General features: G+C 43.4%; 1 protein-coding gene across 3 annotated transcripts; it reads left to right on the forward strand.

Annotated features, from left to right (window-relative positions):
• UTP14A (UTP14A small subunit processome component) lies at positions 1-18,278 on the forward strand. Of its 3 annotated transcripts, none has more exons than XR_005386435.1 (15): positions 1-145; positions 1,144-1,219; positions 2,447-2,517; positions 3,481-3,545; positions 4,936-5,078; positions 5,370-5,525; positions 9,936-10,055; positions 10,151-10,245; positions 10,843-10,966; positions 11,049-11,126; positions 11,607-11,997; positions 13,980-14,386; positions 15,148-15,249; positions 15,467-15,566; positions 17,837-17,973. XR_005386435.1 is itself a non-coding variant. In XM_038588272.1 (15 exons), the coding sequence occupies exons 1-14, from the start codon at positions 120-122 to the stop codon at positions 15,523-15,525; spliced, it is 1,917 nt and encodes a 638-aa protein (XP_038444200.1). In that variant the 5' UTR covers positions 1-119; the 3' UTR covers positions 15,526-15,566; positions 17,837-17,973. The 3 variants fall into 3 exon arrangements, 2 of the variants coding, with proteins under 2 accessions (XP_038444200.1, XP_038444199.1); XM_038588272.1 differs by having other exon boundaries at positions 15,148-15,253; XM_038588271.1 differs by having other exon boundaries at positions 2-145; positions 15,148-15,341; positions 17,837-18,278.
• The last annotated feature ends 110 nt before the right edge of the window (positions 18,279-18,388 follow it).

An 18,388-nucleotide genomic window follows, 5' to 3' on the forward strand; every position in this document is an offset into this window, starting at 1 on the left:
GGAAGTGACGCGACACGCAGCGCGTGATTGGCGGAAGCAGAAATTGCTTTGCGGCCGGCACGGAAATTGCTTTCCTTTCGGCTTCCGCTCCTGGCCCATGTGTGAGACAGGCTGCTGAGATGAGCACGGTCCGGGCTGCGGAAAGGTGAGGGATAAAGATCGGAGCGGGAGGTCTGGGTCTCGTTTGGGGCCGGGTCTGGAAGCTGCCTTTTAACAGACGACAGTTGTTCCTCCTCCAAGACTTCGTCATTTATTACAATTTCCGCGATAACATCCTTGAAAAGTCCTTTTCATTTAATTAATTCACTTTCTCCTTTCCCCAGCTTTTTGGCCTCATCCCTGTTGGTTCTGATGTGGCCTCACCCTTCTCCAGCTAATTTGTTGCACTTTCCTCATCACGTGACTCCTTTTTCTGCTGCTGCCGAGGCACATTTCGACTCTGCGCAGGGAGTGCCTGCGTTATAAATTCCCCTTATTTTGATTGGAGTCATTCCTGACATTTTCTCCTCTGATGTTTCATCCCCGCCCCCCAACAAGCGAGTTAAATATAATCCGTTTAGTAATGGTTGCCTTGTAAAGATTGGTACATACTGTTGTGTAATAGTGGAGTCTATAATTTGGTTCAGGGTACCAGTTAGGCATCCACTTTGCTGAGGAAACCCCAGGAAAAATGGTGTACTTAGCTGCTTTCATCCAATTAACCCTTTCCCCATTGTTGGGAACAAGTGATCAATATGTCACTGTTGAGTAAGCTGCACCTATAAAGGTGTCTTCCTTTATAAGGTGGAGGATGCTTAGAAATATTAATGGCTAAACTGCTTTGCCTCAAGGGCCAGCAACAGTGCCTTCTGTCACCTTACCCAGAGTCACACATATTTACAGCCTCCCAGAGGTCAGTGGAAAATGCAGTACCAATCACTGAAGGTTAGTTCTTTTTCACTCCATACAATTGTATAGGGGTGTCACCACCCACTGCCCACCCCTTGGGATTGATGCCTGACTTAGGTCTAAATTTAATGTCTTGACAAATTTCTAAAATACCCATTCTGCTTGGTTTGTACCTCTTCCAGGGAAAAGGGCCATTCTTTGCTATAATAGAAGTTATTCCAATTGATAATAATTCTCTTTTGCCTCCTTTAACAGCCTTCTGGCTTTAAGCCGACAGGAAGAATTAGAGGATTTACCCAAAGACTATCCCTTGAGTCCCAGTGAAGATGAGGTGGGTGACAACTGCTAAACTGCCTTCTCTGTTTTCCCTTCTGCCTCACTATTAGGTTAGACAGCATGTGGCTAGACAGAAAAATGGTGGCAACATTGTTTATATTTGCTCAGATCTTGCAAAGAGATTACAAATAGTTATATAGTGTTTCATGTATAAGATACTGCATTAAGTGCTATGGAAATTTGAAGACTGTATAAGATACATTGTTTTCAAGTTGCCCAAGTATAGCTGAGTATGTAAGACCAAAACATGGGGTCTTCATTTTATGATTTCCCTTTCCCAAGTTTGGATTTTTGTAGAGTTATTTAATTACAAATCTTCTTCAATTTAAGATGGCATTACATCCTGATAAACCCATCATAAATTGAAAATATTTTAAGTTAAAAATGCATTTAATGCACCTAACTGCTGAACATCATAGCTTAGCCTATTCCTACCTCAAACTTGCTCTGAACACTTACATTAGCCTAAAATTGGACAGAGTCCTCTAACACAATGTCTACTTTATAATAAAGTGGAGAATATCTTGTGTAATTTATTGACTACTGTACTGAAAATAAAAAATAGAATGGAAAAAAAAAATAGAATGGTTGTTGTGTGGGTACAAAATGTTTCTAAGCGTATCAGTTATTTACCTTTATGATCCATGTGGTTGACCAGGAGCTGCAGCTCACTGCCAGTGGCCAGCATCACTAAAATCCTATCCCATGTTGCTAGCCCGGGAAAAGATCAAATTCACATTTGAAATACAGTTTCTACTGAACATGTGTCACCATCATAAATTCAAAAATATTAAGTCAGACCATCATAAGTAATGGCCTGTCTGTATCTGACTGAAATATACATCTACATAATTAAGCTGGCTCTCCAACAGATGCTATAGGAATTCCAACTCTATTCTCTTGACAAAACTACTTATTGTGGGTTTTTTTAATGGCAGTATTTCTGTGTCAGATCATGCTATATATTCTATACTGAAACATTCTCATAGCACTTTTCTTCTTGATACTGATTAAGACAGACATGACATTAGCCACAGATCATCAGCCACTGTGGTTCTTAATAATGAAGAAGTTTGGCTTTTGAAGCAGTTCTTTGTTTGAGCTTGAATGCCTGCACACTAGACCTCACCTGATTCCCCAGTCATCCACTCACCAAAAGAACAAGAGATTTCCATGCTCCTTTCCCTTATCATCCTGATGTTTTTTCCTTTTCTATGTTTAGGGGGACATTGATGGAGAGAGAAAGCATCAAAAGCTTCTGGAAGCAATCAGTTCCCTTGATGGAAAGAATAGGTAACATTCCCATCCATTTGGACAGGTTATAACCAGCTGATTCCATGAGACAAATCTGCAACTAACATTTATTGAGTGCCAGGACCCCTGGATGGCTCAGCTGTTAGAGCGTCTGACACTTGGTTTTGGCTCAGTTTTGGCTCAGGTCGTGATCTCAGGGTCCTGGGATCCAGCTGAGTTGGGCTCTGCACTTAGCACAGTTTGCTTGTCCCTCTCCCAACCCCCACTTGTTGTGCTCCTACCCCATGTGCGTGTGGGTGCGCATCATCTCTCTCTCTCTAATAAAGAAATAAATAAAAATCTTTAAATAAATAAAATCTTTAAAAATAAACATTTATCGCGTGCCTAAGATAATGAAGACACAAGTGTCAGCATCATTATTAAGATCACATACTTCAGAGACAGACTGTATAGGCAAATTTTTAACCTTTCTGCACCTCAATTTCAACTAGAAAATAAGATTAATTGACCCCTCAGAGGGTCATCATGACATTTAAATGAGTTAATGAACATGAAGATCTTAAACTAAAGCCCAGCATATAGTAAGCATTATGTAATTGTTAGCGATTATTGTGTTAGAGGCCTTTGTGTGTTTGAATTCTTCATCCATACTGAGTCTTTTGAAGGATTGACTAGGAACTTATCCCCATTAGAGGAGTTAATTGCCTTGCTCCAAAGTCATTCTGCTCATAAGTGGCAGATCCAGAATGTTTGAAGCCAAGTCCAATACCTTTTCCACTATGCCTACCTCATATTGCCTTGTGTTTTTGAGTGACTGAGTCTACATTAAGAGATGGCTAGAAAACCAAGCCCAGGTTAGGAACAGATTTCCTGGTTTCTTTGTGACAAAACCTGATTCTAGAAGAGCAATACATTAAACCAAAGCCTTGTTTGAAAAGAGAAGTGTTGGTTCCCTAGCAAAATGTGTCCGTTCCTACCATATTCTGCTTTGCCTAATTTCAGGTGGAAATTGGCTGAGAGATCTGAAGCTAGTTTGAAGGTATCAGAGTTCAATGTCACTTCCGAAGGTAAGTTAACAAAGGAAGCCATCTGTGTGTGGAGCTTGTGGAGTTAAGCATAATGGTCACTTCACCTTCAGAACGGTTTTCAATGTGGTTAATGGATCCTACCATAAATACTTATATGAGTGGTCAAAGAAAGTCAGATGCCCTTGAGTTTTTTTCCATTTCTAGAAGAAAGCCTTCAAGGTCATAGTCAAGATCTCCTACTGATGAGCTGCTTATAGGGTACAGGGACATGGATGAAGACTGCTGCCTCTCACTAGCTTAATCGCATTCGTGCTTTCATTTCTATTTCAGTTCTTACAGAGTTCGGACAGGCAGATAATCTGCTGGAGCTCAGAGAAGTCAAGTTACTTACTCAGGGGCCTTCGCCTAGTACAATGCTTCTCAACCTGTTTTATTCCCCAAGAAGTCTTTTTAGACTGTTTTTCATTGCCTCCCCCCGCCCTGACACACAGACATACTCCCACTCCTATAGCCAGGAAATCAGATACCAGGGAATAAGTTTTTTGTTGGATTGGGTTGAGCTTTGGAGGAACACAGAACTTGGGAACATTGAAGATTTTTTTCACCACTCCCCCACCTCCAGAACCAATTTTCATCCCTTGTGGGCAACTGATATCACCCTACTGGGAATACATGATCTAGGAAATTGCAGAGTTGGAATTTTAAGCTGATAGGAAGTCTGGATGCCATATCTTTTTCACCATATTCACAATTTAGGCAGCTTGAATGAGTTAAATGGTTCTAGTAACCACTAATGTAACCCCTCAGAACAAATAATAATGTATTCAAGCTTATTCATTCAACAGATACTTATTCTATTTCTACTATGTCAGTTTCAGGGCAGTTTAGATACTGGGGCTACAGTGATGTCTGTGAGAAAGGCTTCATGGGGGTCTAACATTCTTAGGGAAGATCAAGGTGGGAGACAATAAGGATTAAAACATGGTGATGCAGTAAAGTGACTAAGTGGCTGCTTTAGTTTGGCTGGGCCATGTCCTTTGGAATGATGTAATTCCAAGTATAAAGGCAGAGCCACTGGAGGATTTTCAGCAGGATCCTGACAGGCTGTGACTTACAGTTTCAAAATACCACTTTGGCTGCCTGTGAAGAATGAAGTGCAGTGAGGCAAAAGTGGAAGCAGAAGGACCAAGAAAAAAACAAGTGACTTTTTAAAATAAATAATAATTTTCTCCTCTTTGCTACCCTCCAACACATTTGGGAATGTAAGAAGGTGGTGTCATTGTGGCTGGTGGTTAAAGTAAGAGAATTATTCCTGCTTCCCTGCACATCTGCCTATCTACCAGCGTTTTATACTGAGGCATCTCCCAATGTTATACTGAGATTTTTGCCTCATTTCTCAGTCTGACCAGAAAGTTTGGCCTTTCTGCAGGATCAGGAGAAAAGCTAGTCCTTTCAGATCTACTTGGGCCTGTTAAAACTTCATCTTCATTGGCTGCCGTGAAAAAGCAACTGAATAGAGTCAGATCAAAGAAGACTTTGGAGTTACCCCTTAACAATGAAGAGGTTGAGCGGGTGAGTTATAGAGAAAGTGGTCTGTTAAGGGGAAGAAATCGGACTAACAAGGAAAAATAGGGTAAGAAGGGAAGAGAGGGAGCTGGGAACTGGGGGGAGGGGGAAATTGTGATTGCCAGGGAAAAGATTAAAACACTTCTTGGGGGAAGTGCATCCTGAGAAGTAAGCAAGAGCTTCTCTAACATCCTGACTCTTGGGCTGAGAAACATTGGCTCTTGATTCCCTACAGATCCTCTGAGTTCAGTGCTTAATTTCGTGGCTCTTTCCTTTCGTATACTTTGCCTGCTTCAGATCCACAGAGAAGTGGCATTCAATAAAACCTCACAAGCCCTCTCCAAATGGGAGCCCATCATCCTGAAGAACCGGCAGGCAGAGCAGCTGGTTTTTCCCCTGGAGAAGGAGCAGTCTGCTTTTGCTCCCATTGAACATGTGCTCAGTGGCTGGAAGGTGAGTGCAACACCAGGAAACTGCACCTTAGCAGGTGAGATTGATGTGATTGGACCTGGTAAGCTAAAACCCCAGCTGCAGTCTTTAATGAAGCAGTCTAGCAAGGGAGAGGAGATAGTGGGACTCATGGTCAGTCGTGCCATTGCCAGCATTGCTCTGTAGTCACCCTTCTGCTGGTAGCACACAGCACATGGTTCTTTCCATGTTTTTGTGTGAAAGCATCTGATTGCCCATAGAGAGGGAACACAGTGATGTTTTCTGTTTCACACCCATTTTTAAAAAGCTTTTAAACCTGCATTCTGATCTGGGGAAAGTCAGGAACTCAGCAGCATAAATGAGCCTTAGTAGGACTACATATGAGCTAGAGAACCAACGTTTGCTTGTAAAGGACTACCACGTTAAAATATAATGTATCCATGGGTAATGACTAGAAGTTTAGCAAGTAACTCCATACGACTCTGAGCTGCAGAAAATAAAAAAGTTATCTTAGGGCTGGGTCATCCAAACACTGATCCCTGGCAAATATTTCATTCGTCTGAAGCAAAAAGGATCATTGTAAGTACGACAGATGTAAAGTTACCAGTTCTTCTTTACTAAGAGGTCATGCTTTCCATTTAATAGTGTTGAAATAGCTTTTCTTTTATGAAATGATGGCAGTAGTAAATGATGGCACTTGGGTGAGTGGAATGGTAGTTATGCCCTTGTTGGTAATCCTATGTTGGTCCGCAAAGTCTCCATTTTTAGTCTGTGAACAACTTCATGACAATTGGACTTCCTTTTCCAATACACCATTGCTTATGGATTCTATAACGGAATATTCCGTCTTAAGTAGAAATAGTCAAAAACAGCAGTGCCCAAACTATGGATAGATGCTTCTTTATGCTTTTTCTCTGCTTTCTACAAATCCAGAAATAATAATGTTCTACGTGTCGGGAAGTTGAGCTAACACTAATCAAGTAAACATGGCTTGCTGCCATAGCTAGACATTAAGCAAGTCATTGCTTTTTTCGGGGATAAGCTCTGTTTTGGATATTGTTGTTGTAGTCACTACCAGTCTCTTTCTAGGATGCTTCCTTTTCCACATGAAAAAAAGATCAGGTTTAAAGTATGGCTGCAGGATGGGAGACTTTAGGAAAAAAAGTTAAGAGGTAATATAATTTGTAGGATTCAAAATTTTTTAAAAAAATACATAGCTAAAGGTCTGATCCCTGCCCCTGTCCCCCCAATCTGCTCATTTTTACCACCATACTCAGAAATAACCACTTTTGTAAGTTTTTGTTGTTGTTAATATAAGGATATAATTGCTATATTTGTGTTTACCTTGTTTTTTTAATTAAAGAGTAGTGATATGCTACTACACATCATTCTGCACCTTGCTTTTCCCAAATAATAGTGTAATCTTGGAGATAGCTGGAAAATGCCTAGTTGGTTATTAAACATGAGATGGTAGAGGAGGAGGGTTGCATTAAGAATAGTAGAACCTCAAAAAAAAAAGGGTAGTACAACCTCTACTCTCCAAGAACTCCCTGCACAAGACAGAGTGGAGGCCCCCCCAACCCAGATGCTATACATGAACCCACTGTAGCATTTATTCTAAGATTCATTTTTGAGAAATCAGGCCAGTATGGTACAGAGCAATAAAGAAATGCTTAGTTCAGGGCATGCTTTCTGATTAGCAACTAAGTTCTCTTCTTACAACTTAGGATGCAAAGTACCAAGGACTGGAGATTAAGAATCCAAAAAGTATGCACTATAGTTTTAGCCCAGATTCCTAAAATTCCATTTTACTCCAAGAAGATTTAAATGGTATAATGCATAAGAAAGCATTTGTAAACTGCAAAGTGCTAGAAATGATGTAAGGTTACTTCCCACCCTACACTAGCCATTACCCAAAGTGTTCTTCTCAAAACCCTAGTTTCTCAATATGCCCTCAAAAAAGCGGGGTTCCATTGCTAGAAATGTTGCATGCCCCTGCTGGAGATTGGCAGTTCATAATAGACACTAGCATTTTAAAGGCTATGAGAAGACAATAAAGAAACCTCTTTAAAAAAAAAAAAAAAAAAAGAAACCTCTTTGACTTCTTCTAACCCAGAGTGCACAAATGAAAATCAAATAAATTTAACTTTAAACCTTAAAATAATAAACTTTGTTAGTTGATGAGGAACACACTTTAGGAAGAGCTGGTCTTTGCTGCTGCCTCCGTACTCTCATCTTCTTTCCCTACTACTCTATTGAGTCTTCTCTCAGCGGGCATTAGTAAGAGGCCTCTGAATCACCAAATTCCAAGCCCTCTGAGGCTTTAGCCTTTTGGGTCCTATTGACACATCACATTGGTTAAAAAACAAAACAACAAAAACTCTCCCCCCTTGGTTTCTGTGATAACATACTTCTGGGGTTTTTTTGTTGTTGTTGTTGTTGTTTTTAAATCTATCTAACTTTTCCTTAGTTTTTATTCTCTGTAAATTCCGTGGCTCTTGGCTATCACCCATAGATACTACAGATCACTCTCAACGCCTTCTTCTGAGCTCCACTCTCATATTCCATATGACCAGTAGGCCTCGCCTGGGTCTTTCATACGCACCTTAAACTTCACACACAACAAAGTAGGCTTGGCATTTCCTTCCCCAGACTCCCAAACCCTGAACCACCACCATCATTCTGTAACTGAATCAATAGCAGAACTCCCTACCCTGGTCCCTTATGTTGGAAACCTCAACCATCTGAATCATCTTCCTCTTCCCCTTCCTCCTTCTCCCCGCCACCCTTAGCTGCTATCCCTCCCCAGCCCACATAGTGGGCTACTCCTGTGCACTTTCTCCTTAATAGCTCTCAGATCCCGATTCCTCTTCTCATTTCCATTGTCACCTGTCATTTGACACATTATATATAACCCCTTACACGATCGCCATGATTTTCTTTCTGAAACACAAAACCGATTGTCACTCTCCTGCTTCAAATCCTTCAGAAGGCTCTCCACTTATAGAATAAGACAAAAGCCCCTAGCATTTTAGTTACACTGGACAACACATTTTCCTTTATATATCTCTCCTGTCCATATATCTGTTTTTATTTACACTCATCTCCATTTGCTACCACCACTCCCTGCCCTTACAGAATTGTACGTAATGGCTCAGAGCCACTCAAAAAATCCTTCCCCAAGCCTAACCCACCTCCTAATCAAAATTCATTGTTCACTTCCTTTGTTATCGCTCCTGTGGACTAACATGTGACCCATTATGTTGCCAGTGGTACATGTGTCTTTTCCCTCTGAATGGCTATGAGCTCTATGAGGACAGGAACGATCTTAATCAATTGTGTATTCCTAGCACCCTGCACAAGTGCCTGGAATGTAGCTGCAATCAATAAGTGTTTGTAAATTGAATTGGAGGAAGATTACAACATTGTAATATAAATCATTTTGTAGCCTGTGATTGATCACTACTGCAAATACTAAAAATGGAAGAACATTACACCTTTATCATTCACTAGAATAGGCTTATGGTTAAATCAATAGTGCCATGTAACATGTGATGATGTGTGTTTATGCATCTGTCCAGATATTTGTAAGTTTAATACCGACCATGATGTATATGGCTGTTAAAGAAAACTACATGTAATACATGTGTGAGGTTTGAAACAGGATCTGTTTCAAAGGTGCTATCTTTGCACCTTGCCAACCAAAGTGAACCACGGCATGATCAGCCTGATTATTTTAACCATCTACAATGGTTAAAATACATCAATTGAGCAGTAACAGCATCTTTTGTTAACATGTGAAGTAAGTGGTTCAGTCCATTCATTTCATATATATAGACTACCTAGCATGCAAAGTTCACTGGAAAATAAGGGACTGGAACCAAAGTTAGAAAATGACTAGAGTTAAATTTGAACTGTCAGGAAGCTAAGACTTAACTTTCCCTCTCTTCTAGAAATGTTCTTTAAAGGAGGCTTAAATGAGTCTTAGATTCCTTGCTATACAGTTAATACACATAGATACTTCAAATATGCATAATACAGGAACCATTTTGTTTTACCACTATCAAAACTGACAGTTTGGTACTGCTGTTCCTCCATCCTGCCAGCATTTACCTTAAGGACATCCTGCTTTGATATTTAAGAGAATGGTATTCTGTTTTACATATTCTGGTAATCTGAACAGAGTGATCCTCTTAGTAATATTAGAGAGTAGCTTTGGAATCCCCTTGCTGAAGTTGTCTTAAATCGGAAGAAAATGAGGTTTTATCTACACTGCTGAACAGTAACACTGGAACCCTTTCTCTTGCTGTAACAGCCGATCCTTTCCAGTTTGTGATTCCCATTATAGTGTCATAAAGCAGATGGTCATAAGATTGTACACAGTGAGGCTAGGAGCATGGATTAAGACTTAGAATGTTCTATTACCTCCTTAAGGCAAGAACTCCCCTGGAGCACGAAGTTTTTAACATCCTCCATAAGAACAAGCAGCCAGTGACAGACCCTTTATTGACTCCTGTGGAAAAGGCCTCTCTCAAAGCCATGAGCCTGGAAGAGGTAAGTGTAACAGGCCCTTTGATACACCCAGACATGCTCTGTTCCAGTATTTGCCCTCAAAGCCCAGGAGTCACTGTGAATGTCATTCATTGTAGGCTAAGATGCGCCGAGCAGAGCTTCAGAGGGCCCGGGCCCTGCAGTCCTACTATGAGGCCAGGGCTCGAAGAGAAAAGAAAATCAAGAGCAAAAAGTAAGGAGGCCCCTACTGAAGTGGCCACGGGTGCTCTGGAAGAAAGTGATCTGGCTAATCATGATTCCATAGGAGAGCCTTTGATGTAGCAACTGGGGTCATGTGGAAGAGGTCCCAAATAGGAATGACTAGCATTTTTTTTTCTCAGTCCAACCTCATAGTTTTGCCTGCTTCGGTAGTGCCCTCTCCTCTGGCTTTGGCTTTCAGTCTTGGTTTTGCTAAAAAGAGGACTGTTCAATTACTTTCTCTCCCTTCCAGGACATCACGGAATGGTTCTGCAGAATGAGCTCTGAATTCTACAGCTGTTGAGGCCAGTAGGGCTTCCTTCCTGCCTTTTTGCCTCTTTGGAACTTCTTCTACTCTTGCCTTGCGCTCTAGAAGCAGAGGGGACTCTTTGCTCTGCAGAGGTGTGCCCCTGGGGGCTGCAGGGACGGAGAGGCTTGCCAGTCCTCTCAGGTCCCAAACTGGTTCCCTATAGTCAGCCAGCTCTGTGATGTCCATTCTAGCCCCTGCATAGGGAAACCCCTTGGGGAGCGGGGACACCTTTTGTGTGTGGCGCCTGTGTTTTAGCTAAATCTCTGCCCTCTCACCCTGTAGGTATCACAAGGTCCTTAAGAAGGAAAAGGCCAAGAAAGCCCTAAAAGACTTTGAGAAGCTGCAGAAGGTCAATCCTACCGCAGCACTGGAAGAACTGGAAAAAATCGAAAAGGCCAGAATGATGGTGAGGCTGCCTCTCACCCCCACCCCTTGAACCAGCTTTCCCCAAAAAGTGGTAAGGAGCTCACTCTGCCCTTTTTTTCCAGGAGCGAATGAGCCTTAAGCACCAGAACAGTGGGAAATGGGCCAAGGCAAAGGCAATTATGGCCAAATATGACCTGGAGGTAAGAGATCATCGGGGTGAGAGAAGAGATGGAATTGGAGGACAGAAAGGAAAATCAGTCCATAAGGATGCTAGCAGAAGCAGAGTTAGGGAAAAGCCTTGAGGAAGAATGGAAAACCAGGATTCTAAAAAGACATCAGAAAATCTCTAAGGCAGAGAAGAAAAGAACCAGGAACAAGGTGGAAAAGGAGAGATGAAAGGGAAGCAGCATTGAAGGCAAGTCCAGTTAAAGGGGAGAGGAGCTGTTTTTTTTTTTTTTCCTACCTTGTTTCACATGTTCATTTCCTTGAGGACAAAGAATTTGTCTCCCACTTTATTCCATAGCTGTTAATGCAGTAATATATGTGCAATTTAAACAGTAGGCACCAGTAAGAAATACTTAAAGTCAAATTGAGAGGAGGCAGCTTTATGAAATGAACCAGGAAAGGTGTCATTGCAGTCACTAATGACAAGGCGCTTGTGCTGTGACTCCTTCCTCCAGGCTCGCCAGGCTATGCAGGAACAATTGGCCAGGAACAAAGAGCTGACGCAGAAGCTACAGGCAGCCTCCGACAGTGAGGAAGAGAAGGGGAGTGTGGAGGAAGAGGGTGAACTCCTGGTCCCCGATACAGTGAATGAGATTCAGAGGGATGCCGATGGGCCAAACCCCTGGATGCTCAGGAATCCCTTCAGTGGCCCAAAAGAGGCCAAGGTCCAGGACGCTGAGCAACTTCTGGAGCCTGTGGCCCATGAGGCTTCTGAAAGTAAGGAAGAAGAAAGACCAGGGGCCAAAGAAGACATCTTGTTAAATACATTTGAGGAAAGGCGAGCACTTAGGAAAAAGTCTGGGCTCAGCCAGGATGCCGAGCCTTTGAGGAAACAAGAGTCAGAAGGTGAGTTGTGGTGGGCTGGATAGGAGACCTCTGCCTGGTGCCAGTGCCGTGGACGGGCTGAGGCAGGAAAACCATCCACACACACATGCTTCAGTGTGGCTAGGCTCAAGGGACTCCCCACAGAGGGCCGTGGGTCCCTGAAGAGAAGACTGATTTCATAATACCCATCTTCGAAGGCATTACTATGTGATCATCAAAAGACAGAAGTGCACCATCCTTGAAATAAGGGCGGGAGTTGAGTTGACTGGTGCCCACAAAGTGGAGGGAACTGCGCTCCCACCAACAAACACGGATGGGTTTTGAGGCATTATGAAATTTCGAATCACTGCTGCAGTTTTCAGTTTTGTTGATAAAGCAGGAATGGCATTTTCAGCACTTCGTGATGTCAGTTGATAGATGTTGGGGGGGGTGGACTTTCTCGACAGGAACAAATGACTCCACAAGCTATGTGGCAAATTAGAATTGTCACCCCATGCTCAGAGTCGATTTGTATATTATATTTTCTGTTATCTTAAAGAGATTTTATATTAACAACCGTAGCACCCTTGAGATGGGTCAGAAGGCTCCCACTCTGGGGAGAAAGTCTGCTTAGGAAACTACATTCAGAAATCGTTTGGCTATCTAGACAGATTCCTTGGGTCTGATTTTATGTCCTATAAAAATAATGCATTCAGATGATGGCAAGAATCTCTTTTTCTGTGAAAAAAAATATCTGGAAAGAGCTGTAGCTTAGCATGTATCATAGGACCTTTGCTTAGGGTTCTCAGCTGGAGAGTGCTGAGATCAATAGTTACAAGCAGTCACCTCCAGGAGGACTTTGGGAAGCAGCACTGCAGGCCGAGATTGTGGGTCCGTCTTTAAATGACCCCAGGACATCAGCCGTATCCTGTTGAGCTTCCTCAAAAGCGGGTCATCTTGCTAAATGTATAGAGCAGTTGGTTGTGGTATGAAAGGTGGATTTGGATTTCTTTGGATGATAAGTTAATAGAATGTTCCCAAACCTTCAGGCAAATAGTCCTAAAATAGTGGAAAGTTGTGGACTCCAAATAAAAGGAGCAAGGACCTTGATCCTTGCGGAATAAACATACAAGTGTCCAAAGGGCAGACTTAAGTAGCTTCTTAGAGTGGCTTCAAGCCACAGCTAGGGAGCAGGATGAACTTGGGAATGGAGGCAACTCGAGTCAAATGAAGAAGAGTTTTTAAGATTTTATTTATTTATTCATGAGATACACACACACACACAGAGAGAGAGAGAGAGAGAGAGGCAGAGACACAGGCAGAGGGAGAAGCAGGCTTCATGCAGGGAGCCCAATGTGGGACTCGATCCCAGGTCTCCAGGATCATGCCCTGGGCTGCAGGCGGCGCTAAACCACTGAGCCACCTGGGCTGCCCTGAAGAAGAGTTTATAAGTGTGTCACTGCCATATTTCCCTCCGGGCACTCCGAGCCTGGTGGTATTTGCTCAAATGTTGCCGGTGACTAAAAAATGCCAAGTGACTTGCCTTGGCCACAGCAGATGATGAGATGCTGCTTTTGGATAAAACAGTGCTGGATTTGGTTCGGACAAATAGGAAACAACGACATAAATGACAAATAATAAATTAGAATTACGTTGCATTCAGAGGCTACCTATAAAAATGGCTTTTTAAAAATTTGGAACTTGAGGCCATCTCTCCAAGTGAGGTTTACTGCAGGGGGAATTAAGCCACAGTTCCAGTTATGCCGTGAGTCACTTACATAGCTGGGAATAGGACCCAGGACATCTGCTTCCCAACATGCTTCTTTTAACTACTAAACTCTGTTGCTTGCTACATGATAGGCAATGATTAGTGAACTCTCCAAGAGATCTAGCAAATGGAATCCTCTCTTCCCTCTAGTGCCCGGTCCCATGAATGGGAGCATGTAATGCTCCTTGTCGAGTGTGCTCATTGGTAAGGCAACTTCTAGCCTCCTTTACTTGACAGCTTTCATTTCTTCCCCTAGATTCTAGCAGCCAGGAGGTGCTGTCCGAACTGAGGGCACTGTCTCAGAAACTCAACAAAGCAAACCAGCAATCTGGGAAGCAGAACATGACTTCACTGAGGACAGTTCTGCCAGTCCAGAGAGAGGAACCTACCGAGGCAGAAGAGGAGCCCCTGCTGATGCAGAGGCCGGAGAGAGCACACACTATGGAGGAACTAGAGGAGCTGGGGAAAGAAGGATGTTTTCAAAATAAGGAGGTCCCCAGGCCTGTGGTAGAAGGGCAGCAGTTGGAGAGGAACCCACATAATCTGCCTGGTGCTCCCAAGGAAAAGAAAAGGAAGGAGCAAATGATTGATCTACAGAACCTCCTAACCACAAAATCTCCTTCTGTGAAGTCTTTGGCAGTGCCCACAACAGTAGAGGAGTTGGTGAGCAGAGCCAAGGGCGTGGGCCATTGTGGGGGATCAGAGCTGGTGCAGAAAATGCCCTTCTTGCCCAAGGAGTAGAATCTGTGAAGTTTTGTTATGCCAGGGGCACATGTCAGTAGTTGAAAGGTCTGGAATAGTATGGAGCCAGGCTGGCCCCCGTGACCATTAATAGATGCAAATATGTGAGTGCTGCCGACACTCCCACATCTTAAATCCAGAGCCACCAAACCCTCCCTGGGGTGACTCTAAAACCGCCCTCAGAGGAAAGCGGGAGGCACTCAAAGCTCTGGCCAGATCCCAGGCAGGACAACTCAAAGGTGAGTCATTAAGCTGTTGCCAAGGTTGTGCTCCATTCACTGGGATCTGAAATGATTCGAGACTGCCCGATTAAGTAATTGAAACTGCTTGAATGAGGGGCTCTGGCACCTGTCTTTACAGGGATGTAAGCCAGAGGGCACCCACATTCTGTCCAGGCCACTTGGAGTTCCTCCTCCTACACAGGCCATTCCTTCTTCCGTGCTGCAGCTTCCTTACTGAAAGTTTAAAAATTGTGTCATATGATAATGAGTTAGGGATATTTTACCCTAGAGAAAAGAAAATTGGAGCATGATTGGCTACCAGTTCATTTATATAGCCAGACCATCATTGTTCAGCGCTTTCCCCCTAGGGGGCGCTAAAACGTCACAACCCAAAAATTCTAGCTTTCTCGCCAGGGACCTTGGCTCTTAAGGCAAGCAGTAGCTCTCACTCTTTCTTCCCAGGAAGATGAAGAGGAGAGACATCAAAAGCAGATGATAAAGGAAGCTTTTGCTGGGGATGATGTCATCAGAGACTTCTTGAAAGAGAAGAGGGAAGCTGTGGAGGCGAGTAAGCCAAAGGACGTGGACCTGACTCTGCCTGGCTGGGGCGAGTGGGGTGGTGTGGGCCTGAAGCCCAGTGCCAAGAAGAGACGCCGGTAAGAACAGGGAAGAAAGCCTGACAGAAGTGCACCAGGTTCTCCCACCTCACCCTCTTGCGTCTTCCCTGCCCTTTTGATTAAGTCCTTAATGCTCTTAGACGTCCTGCTGTTCTGCTTTCCAGGTTTCTCATTAAAGCCCCGGAGGGTCCTCCAAGAAAAGACAAGAATTTGCCAAATGTGATTATCAATGAGAAGCGAAATGTCCATGCAGCAGCTCATCAGGTGAGGGAGAGAGAAACTCTTTGCTACCTAGCTCCCTTGCTTAAGAGGAATATTCTAGTGCTGTGTGGTCAAAGAGGGATATGTGATCTTGACCACAGAATCAAAGCTGTTCTCTTTTTCACTGACTGGCTCTGAGATGAATAATTCCAGGTCAATTCTGGTGTTTTAATTTCAGAATTGGAAGAGGTTGAGGCTTAAAGGAAAATCTTGACAGCGATGGTGGAGCCCCAAATCTGAGTTTTCAGCTAGCACCCCAGATGATTCTGATGCAGATGGGTCTCACCAAACTAAGAGTTACTGTTCTTCAGGCTTGTATTCATAGTCAAGATAACATTGAGAGGCTATGCGTTTAAGCTGCATCTTAAGAAAAATGACAAAGTGGTACTCATTCAGGATAGCAAGTGGAATTAAAATTGTGTACTATGACAAGCCAGGGATGTTTACCTAAGAGAGAAGCAAACTGGAGCATGATCATGGTCTTCGAGTATATTAAAGGCTGTTGTGTGGAGTGCAGTCACATAAAGTAGCAGTTAAAGGAAAATCAGGGAGTTTAGTGCACGGAGAAACCTTCTGGGATGCCTGGCTGGCTCAGTCCGTAGAGCACGTGGCTCTTGATCTCAGAGTCCTGAGTTCAAACTCCACATTGGGCATGGAGCCTACTTAAGAAAAAAAAACAGGAAAAACTTTCTGCTGGTCCACAGGGAGAATGGGTTGCCCTGGGGATATGAGCCTGTGTAGAGGGGACTCGGGAATGAGACTGGCTGGACTCAATGATTTCTGTGTTCCTGTTCCCTTCAATTCTGAAAGTCTATGACCCTGAGATCTGTCCCCAGCCTATTTAATACTGAAATGAGTTATAGTTTTTCTTCTGAAAAAGAGGGGGAACTATTTAATAGGTATAAAGAAGAAGTGAGAAATGATCACTTCAATAATACTCTATCGATCTTATTTTGTGAACCAGTCCCTGCAGAAATTGAATTGTAACCACTGTTCATCCCAGTTGCAGATCTATAACCACAAAATAGGTGATGATCAGGCAGTTACAGAATAAAAGAGAGAGAGAAAGGGTGCTTCACCGGGATAGGAAGGGCAGTGTGGACCTCAGTAAAATCAGGAGCTTTGTCTTTTTAGAAAAAAAATAATACAGTCACGGTAAACTGACAGTTTTCCAAGAATCTCCCTGATTTTTTTTCATCTTTTTAATAAGCTATAGACTGCAGGTCCCAGGATGCAATAGAATAAAGTATGGTTCAAGCTGAAGGAAAAAAGAAAAGCCCCTCCCAAGACTATTTTGCCCAGGTGTTTTGTTCTCTCACTTTACGTGACATGCGCAAATTAGCCAGCAACCCCACCCAATAAGACATAAGACATTCCCTTAACCTGAAGAGAATCTGTGTCCTTCACTACCACCAGGACCACCCGGCAGTACTCCGCTTCTCTTGAGCATTCCACTGAGTATCTCCAGAGACTACTGATTATAACTTCCTGATTTTCCTGCTTATGTTGTTTTTCCCCTCTTCTTCAGCCTTCGGGTCAAGTGTTTAAAGGTGATTTAAATGTCTGAAGGTAGTACTAGGCAAGGAAAGGAGCCCTGGGTTCTGTTCTCCCTCACTGTTCATTAATTTACCTGGGTAAATCCCTTCCCCTCTCTAAGCCAGATTCTGGGACCAAGGGAGATGACCTTTTCCATTAGCTAGGGCCTTCCAGCTCTGACATTCTGTGATGCCAAAAGAGGATGAAGCTAACTAAGCATCACAGCCCAGTGAGGTTCACCATTTTGGGTTCTTTAAAACGTCAGTCCTGTGTATCAAAGAGGAAAAAGCAAGGTTGATTGAGAGCTCCAAGAGGGTTGGAGGGTCACAACATTCACAGGGATCGATAAATGCCCAGATGTTTCTTGCAGTCTCACAGTACTGGATAGGAAGACCCACTTAGAGTTATAGCAGCCCTGGAGCTTACTATAGTGTTCCTGCACTACAGGGGCAGTGTCAGGGTAGGTTTTCAATTCCTAGATTGTTGGGTAAGCCTCGGGGATGGGGGAGCTGTCTCATCCCTGTTAGATGTCTTCCAATCCCAGATGTCCTCAAGCACATTGGAACTTCTAAGGTTAGACTGGGGGTACTGGGATTCCTTGACCTCTCTGCAGCTTCATTCACTGCAGCCATGTAGAACTGTGGCTTATGCACTCAACTACCAACCAGTTGCCATTAGAGTTTACCAACTGCACCCCAGGCCTGACTCCTGACAAGTCCCTCTGCCTTCCTTTCCAGGTGCGAGTGCTTCCATATCCGTTCACCCACCATCAGCAATTTGAAAGGACCATCCAGACCCCTATAGGATCTACATGGAACACACAGAGGGCCTTCCAAAAGCTGACTACACCCAGGGTTGTCACCAAGCCAGGTCACATCATTAAGCCTATAAAAGCAGAGGATGTGGGCTACCGGTCTTCCTCAAGGTCGGACCTCTCTGTTGTACAGAGGAATCCAAAACAACTCTCCACACGTCACAAAAAACAGCTGAAGAAGAACTCTGTAAATTGAGTTGCTGGAGGAGTGACTGAATTCTTGGTGCCCAGAACTAGGAACCCCAACTGCTCCTCCGCTGGCCCGGATTTACTCCGAGCTGCAGGATCAATTTGCAGACTGGCTTAGCACATTGTGAGTGTAGTTAAGCCGCATTTTAGAAATAAATTCATTTTTATCTATTTAACTGGAGTGTATCCTGTGTTGTCACAAGTCAGACAGGACATCTTTGGGTGCTCCCCATTGCATTTTTCCAGTCACACTTGTCAGGGAAACCTCACTTTCTCACCTAAGTTT

Source organism: Canis lupus, chromosome X (genome assembly GCF_011100685.1).
Source record: "Canis lupus familiaris isolate Mischka breed German Shepherd chromosome X, alternate assembly UU_Cfam_GSD_1.0, whole genome shotgun sequence".
Taxonomy (NCBI): domain Eukaryota; kingdom Metazoa; phylum Chordata; class Mammalia; order Carnivora; family Canidae; genus Canis; species Canis lupus.